Source organism: Ostrinia nubilalis, chromosome 30 (genome assembly GCF_963855985.1).
Source record: "Ostrinia nubilalis chromosome 30, ilOstNubi1.1, whole genome shotgun sequence".
Lineage (NCBI taxonomy): Eukaryota > Metazoa > Arthropoda > Insecta > Lepidoptera > Crambidae > Ostrinia > Ostrinia nubilalis.
Window position 1 is genome coordinate 7,071,829 of NC_087117.1, and position 20,262 is coordinate 7,092,090.

Genomic DNA, 20,262 nt, shown 5'->3' on the forward strand with positions numbered 1-20,262 from the left:
ACGAGGCGAAGAAAATCGGCAAGACTTGGAGCGAGATCAAACGCGAAGCTCAAGACCGAACGCGATGGAGGACTGTTGTGGACGCCCTCTGCCCCATCTAGGGACGTTAAGTCAAGTAAGTCATGAACGTATCTTTCAGAAACTGAGAGGCCCTATAAAAAGCAGTATGGCCCAGGTGTATTCGAACTTCCTAGTACGTGTGAAACAAGCAAGAGGCCGTCAAAGTAACAATACAGATAGGTTACTTCAATTCTTGTCAATAGGATTCGATTCTACCGACGTTATATTTACGCGAGACACCGTTAAATCTTGGGTGGTTTACCTAATGCCTTGTCTGCACCTGCAGATCACCTCCTGATTGATCCTGTTCATAGATCCAGCTGATCTTGTCTTTTATAACACTAGAGGCTGGGTGGTCAAATGATGGGTGTCTTATTAGCCTTTCTTTTCAATTCTGCAATGGCGCTGAAAGTCTGTGTACTAACCATCAGAGGCCATTAAATAACTTACTTTATGCCTCGTCAACTTATGCGTGACAGTTTCCTACTTTTTGATCCTGCAATGGCGCTGTAAGTCCGCGTACGGACCATCAGAGGCTGTTTAAGCTACTTGACTCACCTTGTGCCTGGTCAGCAACTGTGTAGCTTTATCCCTCATAATACTAGAGGTTGTCAAATTATGGGCGTCTCCCTATGTCCTATTATCAGCTGCGTAGTCATCTGCAAAGTGTATGTATTCCGATCCTCTTATTGTAATACTAGCTAGCTTCTTACTGGCTACTGTCTCACCTTGTGCCTGGTCAGGAGTTGCGTCGCCCTATGCCTGTCTCTGCCAACGTCAGCATCAGCTAACGCAGCAGCCTTATCAGCCATCCAGGCTTCCAGCTCGGCCGCGTCGTGCACGAACTGTTGCGCGCGCGCCGCGGCTTCCAGACGCGCGCCGCGGGCTTCGGCCGCCGCTGATACTTCTTCGTAGGCGGTGGATAGCGACTCGCAGAGAGATGATATCTGAAATGTAAGATAGATATTTATCTATTTGATCACCAACAAGGTTACATTAATAAAAAAAACTTGCATCGTTAAACGACACATTGTTAAATGCACACTTAATTATAGGTAATATTATGTTATAGTTGTTGCAATTCACGAAGGCGAGTGAGCTTTACATGTGTGGTGGCTCGCTACTGTTCGTTTTTAAAAAGTTTTGATAGACATTACACTATCGTTATGTGTTTGTACACGTCCACACACAAGTAAAGCTCACTCGCTTTCGTAAGTTGCAAGAACTATAATTACGAGTATTATATATTTATATTACGAGTATTATAGTATATCCTTGGACATAAGCCCCGGTTTCCACCAAGGCAGAGCGGAGAAATGTTTTGAATAACCAAACATTTCATTCTGTTCCGCCTTGTAGGGTCATGTTGCATTGCATCACGCTCGTCGCTGATTTCAAACACTCGTCGCAACCTGTAGCATCTTTAGCGTCGCGTCGCATCCTTTAGTGTCGCATCGCGTGCTGTAGCGTCAGTCCATGTCACGATGCTTCAAAACACTTGCCGCATTTTGAAGCGTCGCTGATTTAAGACACCGCGTTCAGTAGCGTCCTGTAGCGTCATGTCGCGTCTTGTAGTGTCCTGTAGCGTCTTGTAGTGTCCTGTAGCGTCTTGTAGTGTCCTGTAGTATCCTGTAGCGTCTTGTAGTGTCCTGTAGCGTCTTGTAGTGTCCTGTAGCGTCTTGTAGCGTCGCGTCGCATCCTGTAGCGTCGCATCGAGTCTTGTAGCGTTGCGTCCTGTAGCGTCGCGTCGCGTCCTCACTCACCTTGTCGACCTGCGGATGCCTGTCCTCCATCAGGGCGCGTCCCTGGCCGATGACGCGCTCCACCAGCGGTTTCCTCCCAGCCAGCTCGCCAACAAGCTTGCTGTGCTTGCTTGTTGGCGAGCTGGCTTGTGAAGCGTCGCTGATTTAAGACACCGCGTTAAGTAACGTCTTGTAGCGTCGCGTCGCGTGCTGTAGCGTCAGTCCATAGCACGATGTTTCAGAACACTCGTCGAATTTTGAAGCGTCGCTGATTTAAGACACCACGTTCAGTAGCGTCTTGTAGCGTCTTGTAGCGTCCTGTAGCGTGCTGTAGCGTTGCGTCGCGTCAGTCCACTCACCTTGTCGACCTGCGGATGCCTGTCCTTCATCAGCGCGCGTCCCTGGCCGATGACGCGCTCCACCAGCGGTTTTCTACCAGCCAGCCAGCTCGCCAACAAGCTTACTATGCTTCTTGTAGCATCGTGTCGCGTGCTGTAGCGTCAGTCCATGTCACAACGCATCAAAACACTCGTCGAATTTTGAAGCGTCGCTGATTTAAGACACCACGTTCAGTAGCGTCTTGTAGCGTCCTGTAGCGTGCTGTAGCGTTGCGTAGCGTCAGTCCACTCACCTTGTCGACCTGCGGATGCCTGTCCTCCATCAGAGCGCGTCCCTGGCCGATGACGCGCTCCACCAGCGGTTTTCTACCAGCCAGCTCGCCGACCAGCTTGCTGTGCTTCTTGAGCGCCGTCTGGGCAGCGTGGAGGTCACCGGGAAGGGCTTCGGACGATGCCGCTGCTTTACGCTCGTTCAGCCAGTCCAGCTCGCCGGCTACTTCCGCAGCGAATTTGTGGAGCCTGCGACGGAAAGGCGGTTACATTCCGTGCCAAAATACTGGTCTAAATTGAATAAACATTATTGATTTGATTTAAGTACGGTAAGTCATTTCAAAGTCAAACATCAAACTAACTAAAAAAAAAGTCAAAAATTTATTTGTATACATATACTGTTTAAATAGACTTTTTAGTGCGTCAGGACATATTCAACCTTCAAGGATTTACTACACTGGATACGTTCTGCGGTCAGATCAAAGTGAATGCAGCTCGCATCACGTATGAACAACATTGTCTGTCTTTATACATTAACCCCCAAACGTCATTTTAAAATAGGATTCAACTATGGTGTAAATTTTATTACGACTATTAGTTAGTATTGACGGGCTGCGTTCACTTTAAACTGACCGCAGACCGTATTTAGTGTGGCAAAAACAGGAGACACGCGCTATGTGGCGATGTGTCAAAGTAAAACAAACCTTAAATCTATCACAATAAAACTCACTGTAGGCTAGTGCTGAGGGCACGTCTTCTATCGGCAGCTGGTGCATGTAAAGCTTGTAGGGCGCGCGTCAACGCAGCGGACTCGCGCTGTATGGCAACGTGAAATGGACCCTATATCTAAAGTCCGGTCGCCAAGCAGATAGAATTTCGTACAATGACCCCAAGCTAGGATGGGTAGCTTGGGGTCATTGCTAAATCGCTCGCGGGTAATTGTATTGCTGTCGCGACTTTGCGACTGGCGCCCGCAGTGGGTGTGCGAGCGTGACAGCAATATAATTACGCGCGAGCGATAAGGATGGGTAGCTTAGTGTCATTGTACGAAATTCTATTTGCTCGGCGACCGGACTTTATCGCAATAAGACTCACTGTAGACTAGTGCTGAGCGCACGTCTTCTATCAGCAGCTGGGGCATGTAATGCTTGAAGGGCGCGCGTCAACGCAGCGGATTCCCGCTGTATGGCAGCGGCGTCGAAGTGGCCGTCCGATACGAGGTCCTCGCCTTGCGCGGAGAGCGACGAGGCCTTTTGTTCCCATTGGGTCAGCTCTTGTTCTACAGCCTGTTGGGAGATAAACGATACATTAGTAAAAAGAATAAAGTTATATTACAGAAGAAAGTTATAGATCGTTTCATCCACGAAGACGCGCTTCACCATTGTTCCGCGAATGTTTGAGTGTTATCGGTACACGCTAAATTATCCATGAGTGCACACGCACACTACAGTAATGCGGCTCGGATTGCTCGGACCACACATCACAGAGCTCTATTCAACGCTGAGCGTTCGATTTGCTGCTTCACTTAAGCAAGCATTGTTTGTGAATACGGGCGTCAAATCATTAACAGAAACAATACCACAGAATAATAATAAATACTACGTACAGAAGTTTTACTTCGCAAAGGTATTTAAAAAATGTATGCTCAATGTCATTAACAATATGGTGTAATTTCGCCTGTCTCAAGAGTCAAGCACCAGTTTGTTGACAAACGTCAGTGATCGGCACTGCGCCGAAGCTATAGGGCTGACTTCGGTAAAATGATGTGACGTGAGGTGCCAAACTGCGGAAAATGGCGGAGGAAATACATGATTTAGCATGAATTATCATGAATAATATTAACTACTTATTTACCTCTCAGTGTCTTGAGGCAACTTAAAAAAGTACATTCTGTGTTTTTATTATTATTTAGGCAGTTAAATACTGCACAGTATTTAGTACACCACTTTCTTTATTTTCTTCCATCATACAGAAGAATACGCGTGCGTGAGTCAATGTTCGCTCGTATGTGAGGCCTTGTCGAATAGTATCCTGTAGGTGGGCCATCGTGCGTGTTTTGTTTTCGATGTAAACTCGCGGAGTTTCATCCACTCGGACGCGCCCCACCATTCTTCCGCTAATGTTTGAGTGTTATCGGTACACGCTAAATGATCCATAGTGCACACGCACACTACAATAATGCCGCTCGGATTGCTCGGACCACACATCACAGAGCTCTATTCACGCTGTGCGTTCGATTTGCTGCTTCACTTAAGCAAGCATTGTTTGTGAATACGGGCGTCAAATCATTTATAAATGGAAACAATACTTTAACACCGCGTTCTAACTAAAACGAGCGCCATCTAGGCTACCTACAGAAGTACAGTCACGGAATAAAAAGGTTCGTCAGTTTTCAAATTGATTCCTTCAACGAATCGCGAGCACATACAGTCGTGGTCAACTAATTAGGGACGTTATATGACTAAAACACAAGACCGTCTCTCCAGTCCGAAAAAAAAATCTTTACGAGGCTTTGTAGCTTGTGCCTATTAATAACAAGTAATTTGGATAGTATTCTAAATATTTAAAGGCCAGAAAAGAAACTAGCTAGTTGCGATCAATATTTTTAAAATAAATAAATCATTGCCACCTACACATTTATTGACCTAGGGATGGACAACTAATTAGGGACACGCATCACTTTCACTGTAAATGTAAATAAATTGCAAATTATTTAAGTGTTTATTACATAAAAAGTTTTCATGAATAAATATAGAATACAAAACAAAATCATCAAACGTATTTTTATAACCAATATGGTTGGTTTTGTTGGTTATAACCATTTGACATCGGCGCGGCATGGATGCAATCAAATCATTACAGGTTTCTAAAGAAATATTATTACAAACAACATTAAATGCCACGAAAAGCTGATTTTTAGTGCCAGTACGTTGAGCTGCAACTTTTTCCTTCGTTTCATACCATAAGCTCTATAGGGCTTACGTCTGAGTTGTTTTCGGGCCAATCTAGTACCGTCACTGACTGTTGCGCTAGGAACGATTAAACAGAGTACGCGGTATGTTTTGGGTCGTTATCGTGTTGAAATGTTCATGAGACTGGTAAGACTTCTTCAGCATACGATAGCATCGTTTTCTCCAATATTTCTATTGTAGGTTACATGTAGGTTACACTCTATGTCCAGAAAAACAGCCCCAGATTTTTATATTGCCGCCTGTATGTTTCACCTGCTTTTTCATTTACTTTGGTATCATTTCGGACTTTACAGGTCGTCGCACGTATTGCCTGTCATCGGATGAAATAAGATTTATCTTGGTCTCATCAGAAAACAGCACATTTATCCATTGAGCAAAAGCCTAATGTCCATACTTTCTTGCAAACGCCAATCTTGCTTCTTTGTGTTCCATCTTCAGTAGTGGAACTTTTCGAGGAACTCTTCCTACAAGTTTTGCCTCCACCAGTCGCCTTCTGACGGTCCTCGCAGATACTCCAGCAGTCGGTTCTGGTCCAAAAATCTCGCTCTTAATCAGAACGGAACCCTTAAAGGGGTCTCTCTTTGCGAGAGTGACCATTTTGCGATCATCTTGTGGGGTTGTTTTTATTGGCCTCTTACTTCTAGGCATACTTTCTGTGGTTTCATGATTTTGAAATAAGCCACTGCATCGTAGATTCATGTTTTTGAAACATTTCAGATGATCTGCCATTTACCGGTATGGCCATCCACACTGATAAAGATTGATTATAACTTAGCGCATTGTTGCTTTTCTTTCAGCCCATTACCTTTAATAATTTGATGAGTTTTTAACTCGCACGATAAGAATATCGCTTTTCAAATTGACGCCGAAATTACAAATGAACAGAATAAAAGTTATTACTTTTTATTTTTTTAATTTAGAAGGAAAAACTTAAGCGTCCCTAATTAGGTGGCCAGGCCGTCCGTACCATAATTACCGATTCATGGATTTGATTAAGATTTTTTATTAAGTTAGTAAGTTTTTTTGTTGTTATTGTATTCTGTTAAATAGAGTACTTGATAGTCAATATGTTTACAAAGTAACAGTCAGTAATATCGAATGATGCTCACAATAATAGGATATGAACACTTAGTATTGCTTAGTATTCTATCTGTCCCTAATTAGTTGACCACGACTGTATTACCTTTTGAAACTATGTTACAGAATAATCTCGAGTTAGGGAAAATAATCTTTAACTGTTCGTCAGTAAAGTTCAAAATTATTCAGATCAAAGTTGTTTGACGATTTATCTTGTCAAAAAGATTATTATGATTGATAAACTAAAACCTTTTTGTTGGTTCAACCTGCCATTATTATAAATTCTATTAAATAAATAAAAAACTACATTTTGTAACATTGCACTGATGCAGATGGGATAGAAAAATAAACAAGCAAAACCTTATTCGTTAGCAAACGTCATATTTATTTACCTAAATGTTAGCAGCACTGTTTCTTGCACTGTTATGTTGGCAGATTTGACTCTTACAGTGCCTAGTGCAAGCGAAAATCGACACTAAGGTGACGAACCTTTTCATTCTGCGACTGTACATTTGACGGCAAATCAGACTACACTTTGTTGCAAAATCAACCCTACCACAACTGAATAAGATTGTTCTCACCTGGTGCTGAGTCATGAGCCTCTTACAGCTCCTCAGGTCGGTGCCGACTTCCTCGCTCTTGAGCGCTCGCTCCAAGTCCACGAGCCGAGCCTTGGCGTCTTCCACGCTCCTGCAAACGAAGATTCGTTTATAATAGGAAAAAGAAAAGAGAAACAGAATCATGTGCTTCTAAGAAAATAGAAATAGAAAGTATTTATTTGTCTCAAAACAGGTTTCATTTACAGTTTTTCACAGATACAAAAATCAAAAGAGACAAAAAGGTCTATGACTCAGTGATTGCAGGAGACCCACAAACCCTGTTATTCTGCCATAGCCAAGATATACATAAGTAAATAAATATTAATTTATACTTAAAATTACAATTTCCTAAAATTACAAATTGCTATGTGAACTTATAATTAGCCAGTGCCAGAGATTGCTCTTGAAGCAGCCAGTTGCGACATCTGATAGAGACATCAAATAGAGAGCTTAGAAGAGTTTCTACGGGACTATTCCCACCTCTCGTTCCCACCGCTGCAACTCCTGTGTAGCCAGGATCTACAGCTTGACCGCTAATAAAAACCCAACCAGTGAAGGTCAAGTTTGTCCCGGGGGAAATGTTGAACTGTCATTGGACCCGCAATGAAATTAATCAGAAGAACGTAGGAGAACTTCGAAATTAAAGTTCGAATTCCCTCCAGTGCAAAGGGGATAACAGGTGACAAAACAATGGTTTATATAAAAAGCGCTAGTGAGTCGTTGACGGCCAATGCTGAACATAGGCTATAATAATTTCCAGATGGGCCGGTTGTACATAAATGGCATGCATTTAGCGCCTTCTTGCAAAGATCCAAGGTTGACATTTGCGAGCATCAGGCATTCCCAACCTATCTGGCCAGGGTGGAGAGTAAAGGTCAAAACCTTCATTTGCTTCTATGGTTTGGTCTGTGAGCACGAAGAATTTTGTCCAATGACCCCAAGCTACCCATCCTTATCGCTCGCGCGTAATTATGTTGCTGTCGCGACTGTGCGACGGGCGGCCGCAGTGAGTGTGCGAGGCTTTAGTATATTGAAGAGCGTCATTTCCTGCAGTGGATACTAAATAACCTGAAAATAATTACGTATTCCAAATAATTAATAAGTGATTTCTCACCGCCTGTGCTGTCTCTGTAATGCAGCTTGCCGCAGCTTGCTGCCCTTATCTCGCGACGCTGCGACCAGCTGCTCCCAAGCTGTCTGCAGCGTGACCAGTTGTTCTGATACCTCTATGGTACCTTGTCTGATGTGTAAATTAATTTCTCACCGCCTGTGCTGTCTCTGTAATGCAGCTTGCCGCAGCTTGCTGCCCTTATCTCGCGACGCTGCGACCAGCTGCTCCCAAGCTGTCTGCAGCGTGACCAGTTGTTCTGATACTTCTATGGTACCTTGTCTGATGTGTAAATTAATTTCTCACCGCCTGTGCTGTCTCTGTAATGCAGCTTGCCGCAGCTTGCTGCCCTTATCGCGGGATGCAGCCACCAGCTGCTCCCAAGCTGTCTGCAGCGTGACCAGTTGTTCTGATACCTCTATGGTACCTTGTCTGATGTGTAAATTAATTTCTCACCGCCTGTGCTGTCTCTGTAATGCAGCTTGCCGCAGCTTGCTGCCCTTATCGCGGGATGCAGCCACCAGCTGCTCCCAAGCTGTCTGCAGCGTGACCAGTTGTTCTGATACCTCTATGGTACCTTGTCTGATGTGTAAATTAATTTCTCACCGCCTGTGCTGTCTCTGTAATGCAGCTTGCCGCAGCTTGCTGCCCTTATCGCGGGATGCAGCCACCAGCTGCTCCCAAGCTGTCTGCAGCGTGACCAGTTGTTCTGATACCTCTATGGTACCTTGTCTGATGTGTAAATTAATTTCTCACCGCCTGTGCTGTCTCTGTAATGCAGCTTGCCGCAGCTTGCTGCCCTTATCGCGGGATGCAGCCACCAGCTGCTCCCAAGCTGTCTGCAGCGTGACCAGTTGTTCTGATACCTCTATGGTACCTTGTCTGATGTGTAAATTAATTTCTCACCGCCTGTGCTGTCTCTGTAATGCAGCTTGCCGCAGCTTGCTGCCCTTATCGCGGGATGCAGCCACCAGCTGCTCCCAAGCTGTCTGAAGCGCCTGCAGTTGTTCTGATACTTCCGCTGCACGAGCCGGGTCTGAGGTCTGGAGGGACTGGCCGATCTGGAGAGAAAGAGGGAAGAAGACATGAAAAAAAGACAAAAGACCTGACGACTTTTGTACAAACAATTTTAGCAATATGTAACGTATTTATGAGGTATTTATATTATTATGTATCATGATTCATAAGCAATTGTTGTGCTCAGTAGTGCTCTCCCTGTTTGGGTGTCCACGGAAGACCAGCGTCGTGGCATTATCTACTGAGATGCTACGACACCATGCTGAGTGGATACCTTTTCAGTATCATTGTAATTACCTTCTCATTAAATAATGTTAAGTATTGCCAGTGTATTGTCGATGATACTGAATAAACATTTTTTCTTTCTTTCTTTCTTTCAACCTGATGAAAAAAAACTAATAAAAACATTATAAAGTTGGATTGATGACATGGTTTTAGCAGTAAAAAAAAACCAATTTAAATAATAATAAAGGGCGAAACAAAATACACAGACTGACTAAATTCAACAATTTATCGACTGGCCAATCAACGTCAATATAAAGAAAATAAATATATTGACATAACTGGTTCAACCAAAATCAAATCAAAATCAAAATTCGTTTATTCGTGGAACATAGGTAAATTACATATTACAGGTGTTAAAAATTAAGGAGTCGGTATCACTATGTTTGGCCCAAGGTCAGCGTATAAATTCACATAACATCATTGAGTCGTATTAGGTTAGTAGAAATTAAATAAAACAAAAAGTAAGTTAGTAATGTCCAATCAAGGCATGGGAATTTTGAAAATTTGAATTTGATTTCATAAAAACAAGTCGTCTAAATGTCTGTCTGTAACTTTCAAAATACGGGCGAAATCGCTGTAGAAAGTAGTATGGTATATAGTATTAAACAATACTCACGCTCTCCACATTTCTGAGTTGCTTCTCGTTGGCCTGCAGTTCCCGTTCGAATGCCTCGTGCTTTTGCAGCTTGCGCTCCAAGTTGGCGAGATCCCTGCGATATCACCACAATATCGTTAATAATGTTATTCATACTTCAACTCGTCTAGCGGTCGAAGGCATGAGTGTGACAATAGGCTAGTTTCCTAAAAAACTTTTAGTCCGTCAATTACATTGTAAAAACATATTGGGCACGTATTTTTTTATTTGTCAATCAAACAAGTAATCACGAAGTAATAATGAAGTTCCGCGTGACGTCACAAAGTGCTAAAGTTTGGTCGCCGAGCACGTAGAATTTCCTCCAATGACCCCAAGCTACCCATCCTTATCGCTCGCGCGTAATTATATTGCTGTCGCGACTGTGCGACGGGCGCCCGCAGTGAGTGTGCGAGCACGCCTTGACGTCATTGGTGTCTTCTTTTGAACTTTGACAGACTTTATCTCTTATAATTTTTATTAGTTTGAAAAAGTGGAAAATACGTGTCGAGTATTTTTTGTTAAGTTAGAAATACCCTTATTTATTCCAAGATCTAAACTCTATTCTTTCTCTTTAGACACATTCGTAACAAAGAATCGTTTTTTAAGTACTTTAAAATTTCATTAAAAATACCAAAACATAGACATTTACCTGTAGCTCTGATCTTTCGCCGTTTTAGTTTTGTCCTGGATCCAACTCTGGAGTTCTTCTGCAGCGGCGAGGAACTACAAATAAACAATAAATAATTATTACAACTATAAAATAATATAATGATTGAGTCTGATGTCGAATCAGCGGTGCACGGTAAAACCAAAACTGATTTTTGTGACATCGTTAATGGTCATTATCAATATTTGGAAATACTATGTAACTTGTTTTAAATAAATAAAATTACTTAAGGTTTTCTAATCTTTTGATAAGTTGCTAGGTGGACCGACGATCTGGTGAAGGTTGCGGGAAGAACCTGGATGCAGGCAGCGCAGGGCCGCTCGTTGTGAAAATCCTCAGGGAGACCTTTGTCCAGCAATAGACGTTATTTGGTTGACACGAAAGTTGCTATAAAGCCCGGTCTGTGAGCACGTAGAATTTTGTCCAATGACCCCAAGCTACCTGATCTTGATCGCTCGCGCGTAATTATATTGCTGTTGCGACTATACGACGGGCGTCCGCAGTGAGTGTGCGAGCGCGACAGCAACATAATTACGCGCGAGCAATAAGGATGGGTAGCTTGGGGTCATTGGACAAAATTCTACGTGCTCGCAGACCGGGCTTTATAGCAACTTTCGTTTCAACTAAATAACGTCTTTTGCTGGACAAAGGTCTCCCTAAGGGTTTTCACATACTAATAATCATTAATGTTTCTTTCGATATACAGACCTGCTGATGAGCCAAGCTGGCGAGTAGCGCCCGCCTTCTATCCGCCGCAGCGTGTCGCACCGCATCGCGCTTTTGTACGACTGCGTCGCGGCGCGCTACGATGCTGGAAGAGAAGCATTGTTTAGAATCAACGTTCATACACTTATTATTACGCAGTGAAATGTGTGTAAATAAATAATAATTAAGGCGACCATAGTTCAACGGTGTCAGTGATACAGCTGTTTAGAATAAACTTCCATCAAGAAGACAAACACATTGCATTAGTGACATGTGTGTAAATAAATAAGTTAAAGGACAATAGCCCAACGGTGTCATTGATATACCGACTGCCGATTCGAGGATAGGTAGAATTTAATGGTGGGCGGCGTGGTACTTCTAGTTGACAAGAGAAGCGGTGTTGGAAGTGTTAGTGAGATTTCACTGGTCGGCAGCGAATCGTTGGTAAAGTCCGGTCGCCGAGCACATAGAATTTCGTCCAATGACCCCAAGCTACCCATCCATATAATTACACGCGAGTAATAAGGTTGTGGGTAGCTTGGGGTCATTGGACGAAATTCTATCTGCTCGGCGACCGGACTTTAGTATTGGCCAATACTCGCTGCATAGTGGAGTGCCTAGTCTTAGTACACTCACTGACAAGCGAGGAAGTATTAGTGATTATTCGCTGGTTGGCGGCATAGTGTTGAAAGTGTTGGTAAGTAATCACTGGTCAGTAGAGTAGTGTTGGTAGTTTGCAGAGTAATAAATTAGTGCTGGTGAGCACTCCTTCACTATTGCGAGTGTTGATGGGTGTTTTCTCAGTGTTGCGAGTATTATTGGGTGTTTTCTCACTGTTGCGAGTATTATTGGGTAGCTCTTAGTGTGATATTGTCAGTTGGGAGTATTGTATACTCACTGGTCAGCAGCATAATGTTGTGCACGCTGTAGATTAGCGGCTCTTTGCTTGAGCGCAGCCAGGCGGTCGTCCTGTGCTGCTAAACGAGCCTCTAATTCTTCGTGTCTCTTGAGAAGCGCCTCTGCTTCGTCCACAGACGACTGGGGACAAGAAGTAAATATAAATAAATAAATATGGTCATTTTACATAGGAACATCAGTTTGGTCATATAAATTGTTGCGAGTAAAAAAAACGTACAGCCGATCGTATGTATCTACAGATTTCACTCAGATATGGACTACTTGAAATCTAAGGCCTGACTAACAAACACAGACTGCTCGAGCAGTTAGCCAACGATCAACATACACGGATCGCTCTTGCAATCAGTCACGATGAAATTTCACTGCGCTGCCAACCGGCCGAAGCTGTAACAACTGCTCGAGTGGTTCCATGTATGTGTCTAAAGTCCGGTCGCCGAGCAGATAGAATTTCGTAGCGCTCACTCACTGCGGCCGCCAGTCGCACAGTCGCGTCAGCAACATAATTACGCGCGAGCGATAAGGATGGGTAGCTTGGGGTCATTGGACGAAATTCTACGTGCTCGGCGACCGGACTTTAGACCTAGTACTCACCCCGGTGTGTCGGTAGTCGAGGCAGGCTAGGTGCGCGCCGCTGGCCGCGTCGATGTGGTCGGCCTCGCGGTTGAAGCTCGCTAGTTGTACCAGCTGCTTTAGACGCGCGTCTTTCTCCGCCCAGTCTATGGAAAGATACATAAATAAATAAATAAATAAATCTTTGGACAATTTCACACAGCGCCAGCTAGCCCCAAAGTAAGCAACTTAATGCTTGTGTTATGGGTGCTAGCTTAACGGATATACTACTTATATACTTTTTTTTTAAATACATACATATTATAAATAGTCACACCCAGACCCGTCACAGAAATTAAAATTCATAATTTCAATTTCTGCCCGGCCGGGAATCGAACCCGGGACCTCTCGGCATAGTAGTCCGTTCTGAACCACTACACCAAACGGCCGACAAAAAAATGTATACTTAGGGCTGATTTTTCCATTGAAGTAATATTACTACGTAGTACATTATAACTCAATGAATTTTTCAATCAGCTGAAGAATAAGTTTGGCACATTGACATTTTTGGTGGGAAATATGTCAAAATGACAAGTTTATTCTTCAGTTAAAAGATATCTGACGATTGAAAAATCAGCCTTTATAGTACGACCGCTTAAATGAGACCTCGCATGCGGCACGTTTAACGTTAACCACTTCACTGTGACGTCACATATCTTAAGAAGCGGGCTAAAATCAAAAGAGTTCACTGGATAATTCTCAAGATATATGACGTCACAGTGAAGTGGTTAACGTTAAACGTTCCGCATGCGAGGTCTCATGTAAGCGGTCGTACTATAGTCTAATTATGCCCACTGAGGTAAAGAATAATACTTATTATAGCTTTTAACATAAGTCAAACTAAGGAGTTACTCCTCTTACTCTAATGAGAAAAACAAAAATAGTCTTTTGTTGTATTCACGCCAGTATAAGGAAAGCCCCGCCCACTTTGACGAGGAATACATAGTCTATGATGACGTATACAAGTATACAACGATATCTACACGCAACTCCATCTACTAAGGTGTCAACAATACGAAATTGTATTTAGGCGTACACCAAGCGTACGCATTGTTTGTTATCCTAAATAAAATAAAATAAAAAATAAATAAATAGGCGTACGCTACGTCGCCATAAACCATGACGCTTAGCTGGAAATTCACATATCCCCTTAGATGATCCCCTGTAGACTTTTCTCCCCTTTGCATCGCCTTGGGGAATGTCTCAACATCCCCTAAGGCTAAAATAAAAGTCTACAAATCCCCTTGGCAACATTTAAAATGTAATCAATACATTTTTCAAACAACGACTTACGTTTCTCAACAGCCTTCTGCTCGTCGTGCAGATGGTTGATCTTGTCGGCGACGTCGTTCAGCGACGGGTTGTTGCCGACCAGCTGCTTGCCCAGCCCGATCACCTCTTTGAACCTGGGATGGACGTGACATTTAGATTGAAGGACATAAACTTCGTGCAGACTATAGATGTTTTTCAGCGGATAGTTTAGTCGGGCTGTTAATCAGTATGAACATTTGGAGGAGCGCACATAGTAAGTAAGTAAGTAAGTTCTTTATTGTGTATAGAAACAAGGTTACAGAAAGATCTTAAATTAATTACAGAGTATCACTTGATCCTACCCTTTCAGGCGTATACACATTTTTAATTTTTATATCTAAACATATTTATTTATAATCTAGGTATTCTTGTACACTATAAAAACATTTTTTAGTTAACCATTCTTTAATAACATTTCTAAATAACATTTCAACATTCTTAAATAACATTACCTAAAATGATTTGGTATCGGCCGATTCCTCATACAAATAAGAAGCCGACCGAACTATCGGCTGATAAAAAGTTTGTAGTTTGCGAGGGTTTTTCAGAAGTAAACAGGATTCCACAAAAAAGATTTTCATGAAAGTCTGAGTAAGACGAGTACATAATTTCTTGCACTAAAAAGTTGTCAGATCATACGGAGAGCTATAATTTCAATTTTAATCATAGCGTAGAATTATTTAGTTCTCTACAAGTCCCTTAAATGTCGAGTATGGCTAGAATACTTACCACAATGTAATCTTATCGATTTAAGACAAGCCCATGTCCTGTGAGCCTAAGGACGTTCCCTACTGGCCAAGGCTTGGCCCTGTACTTTCTGAATTCAAGTGCTACTCGCGACCGTCATTAGATTGTGAGATCACAAACCACATGGTATTGACCATAATTTGTCATTCAAAATCGATACAATACCACTATAAGAAATCGTCATGACACGCATTCCAAAACGGGCCTCATACATTTTAATAAAGAACAAAACGCCAACAAAAGTATCATAAAGTAACTCACTCATCCTCATGTGCCTTGATGTCATCGCCAAGTTCCTGGTGTCTTTTGTGCAGCGCTTCCGCCGTCGCCACGTCCTTAGCTGATGCCTCGGAAGACAGCTGCTCGTGCACGTTCTATAAGGAAATAGATGAATATCATCAGGTCATTTTTATAGTCTCCACTGTATGAGCAGTAGACTTTGGTTATCAGAGAATAGTGGAGAATTAGGCAGACTCACCACCACAGATCACAGAAACTAAAGGGAGATGTGACAAGGGGGCGGGGCCGGTGTCGCAGCAATATGCCCAAAAACAGAACACATTGCTCGTGAAAGCAATGATGACAGCAGCGACGTCATAATGTAAACAGTTTACATTGTTTGCGTAGTAGGTACGAGTACTAAAGATTATTCGAACGTTGCGTACTATACCGCAGTAGATAATGAGCACATATTTTGATTACTTTGTGTGTGTGAATTTCTACTCGTAATGCGACACTGAGTTTCGAACTTTCGAGCATCTCTCTATATCTCAATGCTTACCACGCTGGCCGGCTGGAAATAGGGTCAGTTAGAGAATCATCAATAACTACAAAAGTATCTGACCTAGTTTTATGAAATAAAGACTAAATTAATTCAAGCTTAATTTATTTATTTATTTATTCATGAATAGAACGGTAGTACCAATTACACTATTCAAACAAGACGTAACAAAGTTCAGAATAACATTTAAGTACTTATAAACAACTAGCTGACCCGGCGAACTTTGTTCCACCTTAATGGCAATAAATAAGCAAACGTTTTTTTTATTTCGAATGGGATAAAAAGTATCCTATGTCCTTCTCCTGGCTCTAAACTACCTCCCTGACAATTTTCAGCTAAATCGGTTCATCCGTTCTTGAGTTATAAGTGGAGTAACTAACACGACTTTCTTTTATATATATAGATTTTATATATATAGATTTAACTTAGGAAAAGTACATAAATCAGATGCGATTATTTTCACAGTAACTCAAACATTCTGTTAGTAACGTACTCCACCCCTCTGCAAATACGTCACATTTTGGGTTTTGGTCCAGGAAACAATTGAGAGCACTTAATGTACGTGGTATAGGTGATTTCGATCTTGAAACCGTGCGACACGGATGAACAGCCGCATGCCTTCGACTACGATAATAGTTGTTGGGTGCGAACAGCCTCAGTAATTCATTGAGTAAGTCAGACATGTTAAGTCTGCCGTGTAGCAGCTTGAGGATGAAAACAATTTGTTCCATAGACCTCCTAACTTCCAACGAGTTGTACCCAAGACACCCAAGAATTAACGAGGTTATTATTACCTGCAGCCAATCCTGCAGCATCTGGCTGCTCCTGCCAAATATCTGGTGTCCCACGGCGCTCTCCAGCCGGGAGCGTCGCTCGGCGGCCTGCGCCTGGCACCGCTCCCATACCGCCTTGATCTCTTGCTGGCGCGCTTCCACGTTGGCTCGCTCGTTGGGGTATTGGCTCTTGACGCTGTAGGATAGAGTTGACTTTAGCGTGACGGTAATAAAGTGAGGAAGAATAGTTTGAAGTCAATATGAGGGTAGTTGAAAATCTTCAAGCCCGTCCGAACAGACGACGCCGCGAACCGCCAGTCTGCTTGTGACCACGGCTGCAGCATCGCAGCCGAAACGTCAAGCCGTGAGTACATAATGTTACTCATTAATAAACGTCACGTTAAGACCCGTGTCTTACCTACTTTCAGTAAGTCTTCTTTAAGGTTTGAATTACTTACAGAGCTAGGAAGATTCTCAGACTTTCTCAGAACACTTGCGCTGGCGCAGCTATTGTGTATTGCTTAATGGCCAGCAGGTTGGCTTTAAGTTATATACTGGCAGCTGACAGCACCAAAGCTCACATCTCCTCTCCTTTCGTGTCCCCTTCTTTCCTGTTTGGTGGAAATCGGGTCTGATGGTAGCGTCACTAAGCGGCCAGTAAGTTGACACTCAGTGGCCAGGAGGTTCACAGTGGACACTTCTTGAGTGATTCCAGCTATGCGTGGCTGTCTCCAGCACCTGCTGTGTACTCACTCAGTGGCCAGCAAGTTGACACTCAGTAATCAGCAAGTGGACGCGGATAGTGCGTTACTTGTTGTGAGCTACTGTGAACTGCTATGTATTTCTTTAGTGGCTAGGAGGTTAATTCGGACGGTGCGTTACTTGCTGTGAGCTTCTGTTACCTGCTGTGTACTAGCTCAGTAGCTAGCGTCACTAAGCGTAAGAAGCGTAAGTTGACACTCAGTAGCCAGCAGGTTCACAGTAGACACTTCATGAGCGACTCCAGCTATGCGTGGCTGTCTCCAGGGCGGTGCTGGTCTAAAGGCAGTGCGTTGCTGTGACCTGCTGTGCACTTACTCAGTGGCCACTAAGTTGACACTCGCTCAGTTGCGAGTAGGTTTTTTTTATGCTAGACAAGGCAGGTATTTGACCGCAATCGCACCTGGTGTTAAGTGAGATGCAGTCTAGGATGGTACATATCTGCCCTGTAAGTGCTTATTCACTCTCGCCTTGAAAACGCCTGAATTATTGTTCAGGAAATACAGCAGCAGGCAACGAATTCCAGTCCCTAGCTGTTCGCATTATAAACGAGTCGTCGAAACGCTTAGTGCGAGCTGGTGGAATGTCGACAATGTAGCGATGGTACGCTAACCTGCGTCTGGTTCCCCGGTGATGGAAGGGGGCTGGTGGAAGGTTGACACTCACTTAGTGCCCATCAGGATACTCACTCAGTGGCCAGCAAGTTGACAGTAGACACCTTCTCCCTCAGCGGCTCCAACTCTCTCTCCAGCTGTGCGTGGCGTCGCTGCAATGCCTGCACTGTGCGCAGGTCGGAAGGCGGCGCGTTGCTGGCCGCTAGCTACTGTGATATGCTGTGTACTAACTTAGTAGCTAGCAGGTTGACACTCACTTCAAGTCCAGCAGATTGGCACTCAGTGTCCAGCAGATGGACACTCACTTAGTGTCCTGTAGACTGTAGGTTGACATGCAGTAACCAGTAGGTTGACACTCAAAGGCATGTAGGTTGACACTCAGTGTCCAGTAAGATACTCACTCAGTGGCCAACAGTTTTTTTGACGGTGGAAACCTCTCGAGTGATTCCATCTATGCTTGGCTGTCTCTAGGACGGTGCAGGTCTAAATGCTGTGCGTTGCTGGCAACTGCCGTGTACTCACTCAGTAGCCAGCAGGTTCACAGTAGACATTTCTTGAGAGACTCCAGCTATGCGTGGCTGTCTCCAGGGCGGTGCAGGTCTAAATGCTGTGCGTTGCAGGCACCTGATGTGCACTTACTCAGTGGCCACCAAGTTGACACTCGCTCAGTTGCAAGTAGGTTTTTTTATGCTAGACAAGGCAGGTATTTGACCACAATCGCACCTGGTGTTAAGTGAGATGCAGTCTAGGATGGTACATATCTGCCCTGTAAGTGCCTATTCACTCTCGCCTTGAAAACGCCCGGATTAGTGTTCAGGAAATACAGCAGCAGGCAGCGAATTCCAGTCCCTAGCTGTTCGCAATATAAACGAGTCGTCGAAACGCTTGGTGCGAGCTGGTGGAATGTCGACAATGTAGGGATGGTACGCTAAGCTGCGTCTGGTTCCCCGGTGGTGGAAGGGGGCTGGTGGAAGGTTGACACTCACTTAGTGCCCAGTAGAATACTTACTCAGTGGCCAGCAGGTTGACAGTAGACACCTTCTCTCGCAGCGGCTCCAACTCTCTCTCCAGCTGTGCGTGTCGCCGCTGCAAGGCCTGCACTGTGCGCAGGTCGGAAGGCGGCGCGTTGCTGGCCGCCAGCTGTTGTTCCTTCTCGGCCATCCAGTCGAGCGCCTCGTCGCAGGTGCGGCCGAAGAGTTCCACGCTGGAAAAGTATAAAAATTAATCGATTACGATCTCAAATGAGTCATCTTAATCATTATTTGAGCTTACGGCAGTCTCCTGCTAGGAGCGCCACAAAACATGATCTTCAACTTTTTGGCGCAACCACTACGCTACGCTTGTCGAGACACGATCTAAATTCAGAATCATTTATTTTGCAGGTAGGCTTATAAAAATATCTTTTACAGATACCAGACTTAGTTTGACCGTACCACTGCTTCGGGTCAATAAATGGGCCAGTACTGAGAAGGAGCAACGCAAGAAACGCAGGTCTCTATTTTAGAACCATTTAATCCACTTTCCGTTTGGCCACTACAGCCACACACAACCCACTTGGATTAATCATAGCGAAAAAGAATTCTGTTTCCGATAACCAAGTCTTTTGGTAATGAAAGCCTACTAATGTCTTTCTTTATGACGACTCGCCCAAATGCTACCTAAACTACTAAATCCCTACATCATTCTACAGCCCCCACACTTAACACGAACCCCGTACTCCTAAAACTCCCAGGGTTGTTTTTACCTAAAGCGTCCCACACTCAATATATCTCCTGGATTTCTAAAAGTCTCCAGCTCATCTTAATCTCACCTGGAAGCGCCTTCCAAGCTTTTGCCACTTCAGCTCGCTAATCCGTCGGGCTATGTCAGCGACTTTAGTTTGTTTACGGATCTCCTCATTTCTGATTCGATAAAGAATCCCCGAGCCTGCTATTGTCCCAGGTTTCTCTCACTCACCTGGAAGCGCTTTCCAAGCTCTTCTCCTTCTGCTGTACAACTATACTTGGCTACTTTATAAATACGGCTCTCATCTGGCTTTAAGGTGGCTACCTAACCTACTAAATCCCCACATCATTCAAAGTCAAAGTCAAAGTCAAAATTTCTTTATTTGTTTGGACTAATAAATAGTTCTTACAATTCTACAGTCTCCACATTCAATTGAACTCCCGAACTCCTAAAAATCCCAGGGTTATCTTTACCTAAAGTCCTCACACTCAATATTACTCCCAAACTCCCAACATTATCTCACTCACCTGGAAGCGCCTTCCAAGCTCTTC

General features: G+C 43.7%; 1 protein-coding gene across 1 annotated transcript in view; it reads right to left on the reverse strand.

Annotated features, from left to right (window-relative positions):
• The window catches only part of LOC135085960 (spectrin beta chain, non-erythrocytic 1), a 176,269-nt gene that overhangs the window by 89,510 nt on the left and 66,497 nt on the right, over nt 1–20,262 (reverse strand). The window contains exons 25-41 of the mRNA XM_063980744.1: nt 18,996–19,190; nt 16,635–16,809; nt 15,321–15,433; nt 14,295–14,407; nt 12,984–13,108; nt 12,373–12,512; nt 11,478–11,580; nt 10,752–10,825; nt 10,085–10,178; nt 9,073–9,227; nt 8,773–8,898; nt 8,473–8,598; nt 8,173–8,298; nt 7,041–7,149; nt 3,506–3,696; nt 2,434–2,659; nt 789–1,007 (exon numbers count right to left, since the gene is read on the reverse strand). Coding sequence (XP_063836814.1) covers nt 789–1,007; nt 2,434–2,659; nt 3,506–3,696; nt 7,041–7,149; nt 8,173–8,298; nt 8,473–8,598; nt 8,773–8,898; nt 9,073–9,227; nt 10,085–10,178; nt 10,752–10,825; nt 11,478–11,580; nt 12,373–12,512; nt 12,984–13,108; nt 14,295–14,407; nt 15,321–15,433; nt 16,635–16,809; nt 18,996–19,190 — 2,410 coding nt within the window. The remainder of the gene's footprint in view (nt 1–788; nt 1,008–2,433; nt 2,660–3,505; nt 3,697–7,040; nt 7,150–8,172; nt 8,299–8,472; nt 8,599–8,772; nt 8,899–9,072; nt 9,228–10,084; nt 10,179–10,751; nt 10,826–11,477; nt 11,581–12,372; nt 12,513–12,983; nt 13,109–14,294; nt 14,408–15,320; nt 15,434–16,634; nt 16,810–18,995; nt 19,191–20,262) is intronic.